Source organism: Camelina sativa, chromosome 6 (assembly GCF_000633955.1).
Source record: "Camelina sativa cultivar DH55 chromosome 6, Cs, whole genome shotgun sequence".
Classification (NCBI taxonomy): Eukaryota; Viridiplantae; Streptophyta; class Magnoliopsida; order Brassicales; family Brassicaceae; genus Camelina; species Camelina sativa.
Window position 1 is genome coordinate 16,841,921 of NC_025690.1, and position 11,593 is coordinate 16,853,513.

Below are 11,593 nucleotides of genomic sequence, written 5' to 3' on the forward strand. Positions count from 1 at the left end.
GGAACAAAGAAATCAAAAGTAGTGGTGTTCGTTTTTGAAACAGAGGAGATGAAAGCATCGGTCGTTGCGGCGGAGGGAGGGATCTGGCCGACGGAGATACCACTCGGAGATGTGAACAAGAAGATGATCAGGAAGTTAAAGAATTGGGAGATGGCGAGGTTTAAGTTCAGGAAAGGTTGTATAACGTTTTACGTATACGCCGTGAGAAACGCCGGGAATGAAGGGTTTGCTGCGGCGGAGGACTTAAAGGTAATATTACAAGCGGTGGTGGCTTTGAAAGACTTCATGGATCACACCGCAATGCTTGTAATGCCCCACCAGAAAAGTATTAATTACAACTCTTGTCCTCCTTTTGCCATGGCTCACTAGAAACTTTGAACATTACATTCAAGTGTGCCTCTTTTTTTTTTTCTTCTTCTTTTTGTTACTACTTTTTATGTATTTACATATATATATAAAAAAAAGAAAAGTTCGGTTTATTTATTTATTTTTGGTTCCCTGGTGAATTGTGATGAAGGATTGTTATATGAATTTTGTTGCTCTTTTTTTTTTTGGGGGTGGAAGATTATTATGGTATGAATAAGATTAAACTGTTAAGTTGGGTTAGTTTGTTTTGATTGTGCACTTTATCAAAACAAGTTGTTTATGATTTGTTGACCAAGTCATCTAGTGTTTGCTATGATTTCATGACGCATCAACCGAATAAAACTAGAATAAGTGAGGGGTTACACTGTGTTATACTACTATATTTGGGATCTATGTAGTGTAGTTGTGATGTCTCTACACTTACAATGTGGTATAGTTGTTATCAATAGCAAGTTTCGCTACTCGTCTACTTGTTATATGTGTCACTCAAATATGATTTGAAGGAGATCAAAGTTTTACTACTACATTTAATATCGTATTATATCTATTTGACTAACAAAAATGTCAAGAGTGTTGTGCTCACAATGTCACGATATGATGTAATGTCATAGTTGTGTACTTATACAATGATACGTTTACTCATTCTTGTTTGTGAATGTCATTTTAACCGTTTGTTGAGTGTTTTGTGTTTACTGAAAGACTATGAGAACATATAATCCTAAAATTTTTTGATTGACAATTAGAAATTTTCAACTGATGCTCTCATGGCATGGAAGACATAATTATATGGTAGATAAGATAATGCTCTAACGTCTATATTGCTTTTTACGTTAATGGATCATCTAAATCCAACATAAAGATTACAAGTCACCGAATCATTTTATTCTAAAGCGTAACTCTGAAGCAAATCTTATGGGAAGTTCCACTTTATTTATTTAAATAAAAGGAATTAACAAAGAAAAAAACCTTAATAATTAGAATATCCGAAATTAAACACAAAGTCTGATGATCTCTCCAATCCAAAAGTTCATCAGAACCATTATGTTAGGACGTTCCAGACAAATAATATACTACATAACATAGACAAGCCAATCTCTTAAAACTTACACGCACCATTGCTTGGGTTGTTCCCTACTACCATACCAGTTCCGCTGAAATTACAAGTACCATCGGTGCGACCGTGGCTCTGGAAGTAAGCGTTCATCACAAATGACGCGTGCGTCCTCACACTGCTCGGGTTGAAGCACGAACCGCCAGCTTGTATTGGTTTACAATCAACGCCTCCCTGACCACACACCCAATTAATGTTGTCTTGAAGCTGCTTATCCGTAGCTCCCGACCTCGCCACACACCATTTACCACCGGCAGTACTAGGCGCTGGCAATGCTGGACGGCCACCACCTCCTTGTTTCTTTAGGAGAAGACCAACATCGTAAACCGGGGAGAAATCTNGAAGTTCCACTTTATTTATTTAAATAAAAGGAATTAACAAAGAAAAAAACCTTAATAATTAGAATATCCGAAATTAAACACAAAGTCTGATGATCTCTCCAATCCAAAAGTTCATCAGAACCATTATGTTAGGACGTTCCAGACAAATAATATACTACATAACATAGACAAGCCAATCTCTTAAAACTTACACGCACCATTGCTTGGGTTGTTCCCTACTACCATACCAGTTCCGCTGAAATTACAAGTACCATCGGTGCGACCGTGGCTCTGGAAGTAAGCGTTCATCACAAATGACGCGTGCGTCCTCACACTGCTCGGGTTGAAGCACGAACCGCCAGCTTGTATTGGTTTACAATCAACGCCTCCCTGACCACACACCCAATTAATGTTGTCTTGAAGCTGCTTATCCGTAGCTCCCGACCTCGCCACACACCATTTACCACCGGCAGTACTAGGCGCAGGCAATGCTGGACGGCCGCCACCTCCTTGTTTCTTTAGGAGAAGACCAACATCGTAAACCGGGGAGAAATCAGCTCGGAAAAGTCCCCAGTTTCGTTCTGCGGTTGGACCGGGTTTGCCTTCTTCGTTAAAGAGACCGAAAATGTAAGTCTCGAAACGTCTCTTAGGCATGAGTGGTGTCCCTTGGCCTTGTGCACGTTTGATAATGTTGAGGTTGAACCAAGCAGCGTTAGCGGGCGAGCACCAAGGTGCGTCACAAGCAGACGGCCAGCCAGTCTCGCCAACAACGATGTTAACATCGCCGTATCCTAGAGCTTTCATGGCGGAATAAGTCGAGTCCATGAGAGCATCGAACATGTTGGTGTAGACTTTGCGGGTGAACGGGTCACGGACAGCCTTGTATGGTGTACGGAAAATAGCGAAGTTGACGTTCTTGGGGTCAAAGCCAAAGTAAGGGTACGGGTTGACCATGAAAGGAGACTTGGTGCGGCGATGGTAAGCTAGGATTGGAGCCAATATGCCTTTGTCCCAACCAGGCCTGAATCTACCAGTGCTTGGTGCACCCGTCAGGTCATAGGCTATGATGTTAAGTGAGTGTGCGGTTGTGACCTGAGACAAATTGCAACAAATAGTAATTTTTAGAATCAATCGTTGCTTTATCAGTTTCTAACAATTCGTAGAATCACATGTACAACAATGATGTAATAAAGAAAACATAAGGCATGACAGTAGGGACACATCAAGAATCTAAGGACAACCGTGGACGGTGAGATAAGCACGTGGGGTAAGTATAAATAGTCAGATCTTAATACATCGCTAACACTTTCCAATCTGGTTGAATTCTTTTTTTAGATTTAATTAAAACATGAAAAAAAAAACAGATATTAATCTAAAATTTTCAAAATAATCAGCTTTTGTTTTACACATATTTTTTCAACGTTGTTGTTCCAACTTTTAATGCGCAATGAATGCATTATTGCTGTTACAAAGAAAAGAAAACAAAAAACAGTGCAATTTTCACGGTAATCAATTAATTCACTATTAATAATCTACATTAGTTAAAAATTAAGGTAAAGTTACGTAAACAAATAAAATACTTCATCACTAGCAGCAATATTGAAAATTCAAAGTAGAGATTTCCAAAGTTTTTATCTAGAAATTATTAAAAATAATGACATCAAACCATAATATAATTTAATTATTTACCAAAAGAAAACTATATAATTCATAAAAATCTGAAAAATAAGGAAAATAATAATAATAATAATAATAATAATGAGAAAGCTGACCTTAACATCTCTGACACCAGCACGAACCAAAGCATTGTTAAGATTCCTCATCGCCGGCAAAAGATTGTTAATCATGTTATTATCTCCGGAGAGCAAAATCTCATTTCCGACGGATATATACTTGATCATCGTCTGAGGATGAAACGGCAAAATGTTAGCCGAAACCCACCGACGAGCTTGTAACCCGTTAGCCAACGCCGGAATATCTCCGTTAGGAACGGTAACGACGACGGAGATACCTGTCCCGGCGAAGGCACGGAGGATGTCAGGGTTCACATCGAAAATCTTGACGCTGTCGATCGAGGTTTGTGTTTTGATGAAATTTGCCACCTGAGTCGGTGGTGGGAGGTTCCCGAGAGTTCCGTAGTTAACACCTATGGCGGAGATCACGGCGGGGAGAGAGAGGAACACGGTGGCTGAGAGGAGGAAGAGGAGGAGAGTGAGAGATCTTGACGGTGGCTCTTTGGCCATTGTTTTTTTTTTTTGGGAGATTGGGAAATATCAAACGATTCAAAGTGTTTCACTTTGAATCGTTTGAGTTGTGTCTTTATTATGATGAGGAGAGATATTTTTTTAATAATTGTTATTGATAAAAACTATTTATAATAGACAAATTATTAAAATAAAATAGATATGACCGTTTTGTATAGGCGTATACGTGTGTATAATTTGTTATGTATATTTTTAGTGAGGAACAGCTGGATTTTGAGTTGTGTCTTTTTTCATGTGTGTCGGCTTAAATTTAGGCAGTTGTAAATTATTGAAAAAAGTGGAATTTGTTGTGACCGTGAAAGTTTTAATTGGTTTTGGCTAATTATAGTGTCTATCTTAATTTTGGATAATTGTTTTTGTAATTATCTCACTGTTTTAATACTCATCTTATCTGTATTTGCTAATCTCAAAATTAGTTTTAATATTACTATCCTAAATTTATCCATAAACTGATTTTTACTCAAATAGAAAAAAAAAAAAAAAGGTTGGTAGATAGATAGTGTTGCTTTTATTTGGATATGCTCTTTATTTAAAGATATTGACAGTGAGGTCAAGAGAGATCTGAGTGGTTTCATTTTACTACTAAAACAGATTAAAAGTGTGGTTTAATCAGTAATATTAAAGTACTTTCCAAATGTATAATTAAAATATTATATGAAAAAAAAAGAAAAAAAAAAAGAGGAGATAGAACAACGCGGTTTTGGATAGTGCCATAAGACACGTGTTTGTAGGAGGGAATGGTCTGGAATTTGAACACTACGGACCAAAGTCAAATAGATTCGAAGTAGGATAATGAAGATGTTGAGGAAGCTGATTCTTTTAACTTTTACCGACAACCTCCTCTTATCTTTAGCCATTTGTTGTGCTTTCTTTCGGAAAGAAAGAAGAAGATCCGCGTCCATGTCTCTCCACATCCATTATTTTAGTTAACAGTTTATTGTCATTATCAGTGACATACTTAAACTGATTGCACAAACCACTTAATTTCTTTTATTTTCTTTAGTATAATGTTACACAATATATAATTGATTATTGATGCCACTATATTAGCTCTATATAGAGACTAAACAAGATATGTTTATTGAAAATACAAGAAGATACCAAAAGGTTTGAACAAAGTCAAAGAAAAAAATGGAGGTTTAGACAAATTAATAGTGGTTATTAAAAAAGATCGTTATGAAAGTTGATTTCAGTATCAAAATTCGAGTTGTGATTTTTTTAGACCATCGCCACCGGAGTAACGATAGAGGGTTGCTTTAAATAAATAAATAAAATATTTTTTAATAGTAACTACTAATTAGATGACACGTATCCGTTTTATTCGAGAAACGTTTCTTTCTAAGACAATTTGAGTATCAGTTCTTTTCTCTTTTTCTTCGGTCTCATCTCTATATTAATTTCCCATTTTTTTTTGTTAAAAGGCTTTCAATTTATAAACATATATGCCCAATAAGCTATTTCCGGAATAGGCCCATACAATTATTTCCTTAGGGCCCAATCCGATTACAACAAACCAAACCAGATAACAAAAACCAAAATTAACCCGAATATATCAAACTAAACCGGTAGCTAACCGGTATGAACCAGAAACCCTAATCTGCAAAGGAGAACCTTAGTGCAGCCGCCTTCCCACAAAGTTGCGGATACTCGTCGGCCCAGGACCACCAGCGAGCGAGGAAGACACATTCACTTCTCTTTTTTTGTTCAACTGATTAGTTAACAATTTTACTGTCATTATCCAATGACACATACAGTTACACTGACTGCACAAACCACGTAACTTTTTTCATTTTTATCTTCATTAAACAAATCACCACGTAACGTTTACATAATAACGATGCCGCTATATATTGTCCTTTTACATATCCAACAAGACAACGATTTCTTGGTTTATTTCAGTTTGAAATTCTTGCGGTTATATAAAACAACAAAGATCAAACGAAATTATGTAGACCAAAAAAATAAAAAATTATAACTCAACAAAGAAAAATATCCATCTTTAGGTGTGTAATATGGGTTTCAATTGTATTATATATAATTAAGATTTAAGAAAACTAAAATTACTGTATCTGAACAGGTTAATGGGCTTTCACCATCTATGTTTATGTGTTTTAGTAGGCCTAAAGCCTTATAATAGGGCATCACGATCCACGCCGTTGTCTGTTTTATTAACCCCACCCGGTTCCACCAACCAAACCTTGGCCAACACGTCCACAATATTTTCCTCATCCCTTCTGAATTTACATTATTACCCTCAGCTTTCCTAATTTTTTAAGGGAATATTCTTCTATACCCTAGACATATGCGTCATTTCCGTATATAAAATATTTAGAGTATATATTTTTTTTAATTTATATATCAGTGACCTCTGCGAGAGACAACGGCCACTGAACACTCTCGATCTAATCTTTTTAGCTCTCCTCTCCCATCAGTGACTCTCGTGATCGTCGTCTGAACCAAAAAAATCTCGAGCAAAAATGGCCAGAAAGTTCTTCGTCGGAGGCAACTGGAAATGCGTAAGTGATCTTCTCTTCTGGATCTTTGTTTACTTTTTTTTTTTAGTTATTTTCCCTGATCAAGTGAACGAGATCGGAAAAATCTCGATCGTAATCTGAGTTTTGAGGTTTCGTTCGCTGTTTGCTTCGATTGACGTCGAGTTCAGATCCATGATTGGCTTAGATGTTTTTGATTTAGTACTGATGGTTGAGATTTGACGATTTGATGCCGGATCTCATGTTTTTGTCAGTTTTGATTACGAATTCTTCTTCGATTGGTTTCGTGTTCTAGTTTTGATGGATCTGTGTGTTAATCTTGTTAGAGAAACTATACTATCATGCTAGGTACATGATGCTTATGGTTTGTTTTGGATTTTTTAATCTACTGTAGAACGGAACTGCTGAGGAGGTGAAGAAGATTGTGAACACTCTTAATGAAGCTCAAGTACCTTCACAGGATGTTGTAGGTAAGTGTAGCATCTCTATTGCTTTGACGATTCTATAATTCTGTTTTTGCATGTCTTTGAAATCTGAGTGATGTGATAGGGGAATAAAACGTATCGCATGGATTTGGCCTTACAAACAAACCTGTTTCACTGTATATAGATGTTATATACAGTAAGCTGTGGATAGGTTAAATATTTGTTACCTCTGTAAGCATGATTGGATAGATCTAGTATCATCTACATGTGTTCCATCATATTTGTTATGGTTCTATCTATGTTTGATGGAAATTTTTTTACCAATGCAGAGGTTGTGGTTAGCCCTCCATATGTTTTTCTTCCCCTGGTTAAGAGCACATTGAGGAATGACTTTTTTGTTGCTGCACAAAACTGTTGGGTTAAGAAAGGTGGTGCTTTCACTGGTGAAGTGAGGTGAGATTATCGCCACTGGTGTATACTTTAAGCTGTTTTACCGTTATTGTTCCATTCATTAAAGATCTATGGTTTTGAAGATGAGTATGTGTTTGTTAAAAACAAATCAACCTTCCCATCTGTTGCTCTTCTTAAGAAAACAACTTAACAGCTGAGAGTCATAACATGATTTGATACCTGCGTGGTTAGATAAGCAAGTGTAAAACGATTCACCTGTCCATTGGATGCTTTCATAGGAAGAAAATTATGTGATGTCTGTACTTCCTGCGTATTATTTCCTGCACTTACGCATTATGTAATTTGTGTGGACAGTGCTGAGATGCTTGTGAACTTGGATATCCCATGGGTTATCCTTGGTCACTCTGAAAGGAGGGCAATCCTTAATGAATCAAACGAGGTTGGTTACCTTTCTGTAGTTCTATTCAATCTGCTTTTAGATCCATGATTTTGGTTTTTGACCTCTATCTTATGTTTGCAGTTCGTCGGAGACAAGGTTGCCTATGCACTTGCTCAAGGTTTGAAAGTGATTGCTTGCGTTGGTGAGACTCTTGAAGAGCGGGAGGCTGGGTCAACCATGGATGTGGTCGCTGCCCAGACCAAGGCTATCGCTGGTATGTAAACTGTCAAACATTTGTATCTCTTTTTCCTACCTGAGTTCATTTGCGTTGACACTTTGACCTGTTATGATGATAATAATTCCTGTTTCTACTCACTTTACCTCCCTTAGTGTATACCTTTAAACTACACAGAACTTAAGAACTCATTTTTGTTTGTAATGGCAGATCGCGTGTCGAACTGGTCAAATGTTGTCATAGCCTATGAACCAGTGTGGGCCATTGGAACCGGAAAGGTCGCTAGCCCAGCCCAAGCTCAAGAAGTAAGTTGTTGTTGATGCGTATGAGCACTTTAACATTGTTGCATCTTTCTCGTGCGAAAACTTATTACATTTATGAACAGGTACACGATGAACTCAGGAAATGGCTTGCCAAGAACGTGAGTGCTGATGTCGCTGCTACAACCCGCATCATCTATGGAGGTAACTATATGATTAGCATATCTTAATGTGTCAGTAACACCTTTTCAATTCATTTCCCCCTAAAGAGTTTATGTTACTTAGCTTGATTGTGCAAATTTATATCAGGATCCGTCAATGGTGGTAACTGCAAGGAGCTAGGTGGTCAGGCTGATGTTGATGGTTTCTTGGTCGGTGGTGCTTCTCTAAAGGTACACATATACTATATATTTTTCTGCCTTGTTATAATAACATCTTCGTTTTTGTTTCAATCAAAACCACGTCTAATGTTTATTTTTGTTCATTCTTTGCGTTTGCAGCCTGAGTTTATCGACATCATTAAGGCTGCAGAGGTGAAGAAAAGCACCTAATGAGTTCATTAAGCAGTTTGAAAATCCTTTACTTTTCCAGTCTCAACTCTGAAAAAAATATATGAATAAGTTGGTACGATGATGATACATTTTGGTTCCAGTTGTATTTGGCAAAAGTTTCTCTTTACTATATTGTTTTGAGAACGCAACAGTCATATTTCTTCTCCATTTATTTAGCCGTCAACTTGCAAATCTCTTCCTTTATGTTCATATAATTAACCCCCTCGACGTTTCGTTTCTAAATTATTTGTTTCATAATCACCTGTTTAATTAATATCAAAATGTCATTATTCCATTTTGGACCCCCTCTTTTATTTTTTAATCTCTGTATAATGCTGTCAACCACTGAATGAAGAAGCTTGAACGCTCGAAAGATTATACAATAGGAGTGGGAATAAATTGCTTTATTTTTTTCTTTCGCTTTTCCCCTATTGACTTGTCAATTTTGACATTTTTAGCTTTTAAAATACTATTTTTTTCAACTTTATTGTCGTCATCATGAATTATGTTTAACATCATGCAGACTGTAGAGAGTAAAAAAAAAAAGAAGGAAAAAGAAATTTCGTGGAGAAGAAACTCAGTATTAGGAATGTCAATTTCCGATTTGTGGAAGAAAAAAGGATGCGTATGCCGACGCGAACGAAGAACCTAGTTACGCTGATTTAAATAACTAACTAATAGTATAAGTAATCAGTAAGACGGCTCAGTGGAACTTAAGTGATCATCATCATGTGTAAAAAAGATGGATTGAAAGTCCAAACGAAGAGCTCCGTCACGTCAAAATTGTTCAAAACAGTTATTAAAAAATTGGACTCAAGTGTAATAAAAATGTATAAGAGTTTTGACCCGGCTAAATGCGACAACTAATGTCAAGAAAAAGACACAATACCGTGACTCAGCTACAAATGTGATAACGTATGATCTCCCAAGTCAACCCACATTTCTTCTATTCATGTTCAGCGAGTGCTTCACTTTAGGAATTATAGGAATTTAAATATTTATTTTCAGTATTATATTATTTAGTTGACGTTAGACTTATTTTGCTTAACGAGCAAACAATTGTGACCTTAGGAAGAGGAGGTTTGACCAAGTCATCGATTCTTTCGGCAGTGGAGTAATTTTGGGTCCGTATGACTGAAACACATTATTTATTCATGCATTAGAAAACAAAATACTTACACGTTATTGAATCAAATTAGAGAAGAAAAAAAATATGGAGGTTTGGTATACAGCGACAACATTTACTTCAATCTTTTGCTCAGTTTTTAGTGTTATTTATAGAATAAAACTTTTATACGTACTACAAAACCCTCATGATCCTTAGCACTAGTTAAAATTACATTACGCACAAAAGGTCAATTATATTTTCTTCTTTACAAATCATATTTTTTCTTACCTACTTTGTATAAAACTTATTTTCTGGTTCACTATATTATACAGTACATAAGTAGATATTTTCCTAGGTCTAATTTTCTTACCTAACTGCGTAATTGAAACTCCACCGGTTAAGTTGTTTTTGCGTTTTGTATGCGTGTCTACTTTCTATCTCATACAAATAGTATTTAAACCCGAATCTGTCTCATCATTCCACACCCAAAGCATATAAATCGAAATATTATCCATCAGTTTCGACAAAACGTTTGTCTTCTTTCTAGCATCCAACCCCACCCAAGTCCCATCCACCAAGAGGTCCCCGACGAATTCATAAGGCTAAAAAGCAAGGATTCCAAAATCTAAAGACCATTAAGAGGTAAGTCTTGAATCTTTAACTTATCATTCATTAGTGATCTTTTTATGTACGTCGTTAAATTTTGAATCTTGAACTTATCATTCATTAGGTATCTTTTTATGTACGTTAAGCACTCTAATTAGATGGATCAAATCAAACCTATAGAAGAAAATACAAAACTAGGTATAAAAGAACCAAAAAGTCCCACTGATTTTATTATTAAACTATTACTAATTAAACTCGTTTCCACCAAACGATAACCCCAAAAACTCTTGTTTTGGTCAAAACTCACTTTTTTTTTTGTCTGAATTCGTTTTTCGGACAAAGAAATAAAAAGAGACCTTTCTTCTTCTTCTTCTTCTTCTTCTTCCTTTATTTGCCTCTAGTATCTCATCATCAACATCCATCTTCTCTTCTCATTATCTCTCTTTCTCTCTCTCTTCTTTAGTGTATGCTTTTCAAATCTTTCTCTTTCTTAATTGCTCAGCTTTAATGGGTTTCATCTGAGAGAATCTGTTCCTACACAATAAAACAGCTGAAGAAGCCAACTCATTTTGTCAGAAAAAAGGACAAAAACGATCTACTTCATTCGTTTGATCCATCTCTCTACTTCAATGGGCTCTTGCCTCAGTTCTCGTGTCCTTAGTGCGTTCTCTGCTACTTCAAACTTTTTCATTCAATTCCCATTTTTATGTGTTTTTCCATGTGTATCTCTTCAAATTCGTGATCTTTTTGGTTAATTGGTAATGGGTTTTAAGAAAAATAATGAACTTTGCAAAGTATATTCTCGTGATCTGACTCAAAAAAGTTTTCCCCTTTTTTGGTACTCTCGATTTTGACTTTGGTCAACGCTTTTGTTGCAGATAAGAGTAGTAGTGGTCTCGATGATCTTCGTCTCTCGAGCTATAAATCATCATCATCATCATATGCGGGAGCTCATAAGACAGAAGGAGAGATACTTAGCTCAACGAGTGTTAAAAGCTTCACCTTTAATGAACTTAAACTCGCAACCAGAAACTTCAGAGCTGACTCTGTTGTTGGAGAAGGTGG

At 36.3% G+C, this 11,593-nt stretch overlaps 4 protein-coding genes across 5 annotated transcripts in view; 3 read left to right on the forward strand and 1 right to left on the reverse strand.

Annotated features, from left to right (window-relative positions):
* Nucleotides 1–600, forward strand: part of LOC104791831 — a 1,405-nt gene extending 805 nt beyond the window's left edge. The window contains exon 2 of the mRNA XM_010517808.2: nt 371–600. The gene's annotated coding sequence lies outside the window, so the exon portion shown is untranslated. The remainder of the gene's footprint in view (nt 1–370) is intronic.
* Nucleotides 1,277–4,130, reverse strand: LOC104791832 (glucan endo-1,3-beta-glucosidase-like). 2 transcript variants are annotated; one of them, XM_019246824.1, is made up of 3 exons: nt 3,570–4,129; nt 2,354–2,889; nt 1,277–1,817 (listed from the first exon to the last, which is right to left on the reverse strand). In XM_019246824.1, exons 1-3 carry the CDS (start codon nt 4,038–4,040, stop codon nt 1,463–1,465), a joined length of 1,362 nt encoding a protein of 453 aa, XP_019102369.1. In that variant the 5' UTR covers nt 4,041–4,129; the 3' UTR covers nt 1,277–1,462. The 2 variants fall into 2 exon arrangements, with proteins under 2 accessions (XP_019102369.1, XP_010516112.1); XM_010517810.2 differs by lacking the exon at nt 1,277–1,817 and having other exon boundaries at nt 1,852–2,889; nt 3,570–4,130.
* LOC104712176 (triosephosphate isomerase, cytosolic) lies at nt 6,424–9,010 on the forward strand. The gene is made up of 9 exons (XM_010517811.2): nt 6,424–6,577; nt 6,948–7,023; nt 7,308–7,431; nt 7,744–7,828; nt 7,910–8,042; nt 8,214–8,308; nt 8,389–8,467; nt 8,573–8,655; nt 8,764–9,010. Exons 1-9 carry the CDS (start codon nt 6,539–6,541, stop codon nt 8,812–8,814), a joined length of 765 nt encoding a protein of 254 aa, XP_010516113.1. The 5' UTR covers nt 6,424–6,538; the 3' UTR covers nt 8,815–9,010.
* The window catches only part of LOC104791834 (probable receptor-like protein kinase At3g55450), a 6,690-nt gene continuing 6,024 nt past the window's right edge, over nt 10,928–11,593 (forward strand). Inside the window, exons 1-2 of the mRNA XM_010517813.1 lie at nt 10,928–11,188; nt 11,407–11,589. Coding sequence (XP_010516115.1) covers nt 11,158–11,188; nt 11,407–11,589 — 214 coding nt within the window. The 5' untranslated portion in view covers nt 10,928–11,157. The remainder of the gene's footprint in view (nt 11,189–11,406; nt 11,590–11,593) is intronic.

What these genes read in the sequence shown, in the direction of transcription:
- LOC104712176 (XM_010517811.2), top strand. Translation starts at nt 6,539, where the DNA reads ATGGCCAGAAAGTTCTTCGTCGGAGGCAACTGGAAATGC. An exon ending in GCCCAGCCCAAGCTCAAGAA is followed by an intron (nt 8,309 to 8,388) that starts GTAAGTTGTTGT and finishes ATTTATGAACAG; the next exon opens with GTACACGATGAACTCAGGAA. An exon ending in TCGGTGGTGCTTCTCTAAAG is followed by an intron (nt 8,656 to 8,763) that starts GTACACATATAC and finishes TTGCGTTTGCAG; the next exon opens with CCTGAGTTTATCGACATCAT.
- LOC104791832 (XM_019246824.1), bottom strand. Translation starts at nt 4,040, where the DNA reads ATGGCCAAAGAGCCACCGTCAAGATCTCTCACTCTCCTCCTCTTCCTC. An exon ending in CTGGTGTCAGAGATGTTAAG is followed by an intron (nt 2,890 to 3,569) that starts GTCAGCTTTCTC and finishes AATTTGTCTCAG; the next exon opens with GTCACAACCGCACACTCACT.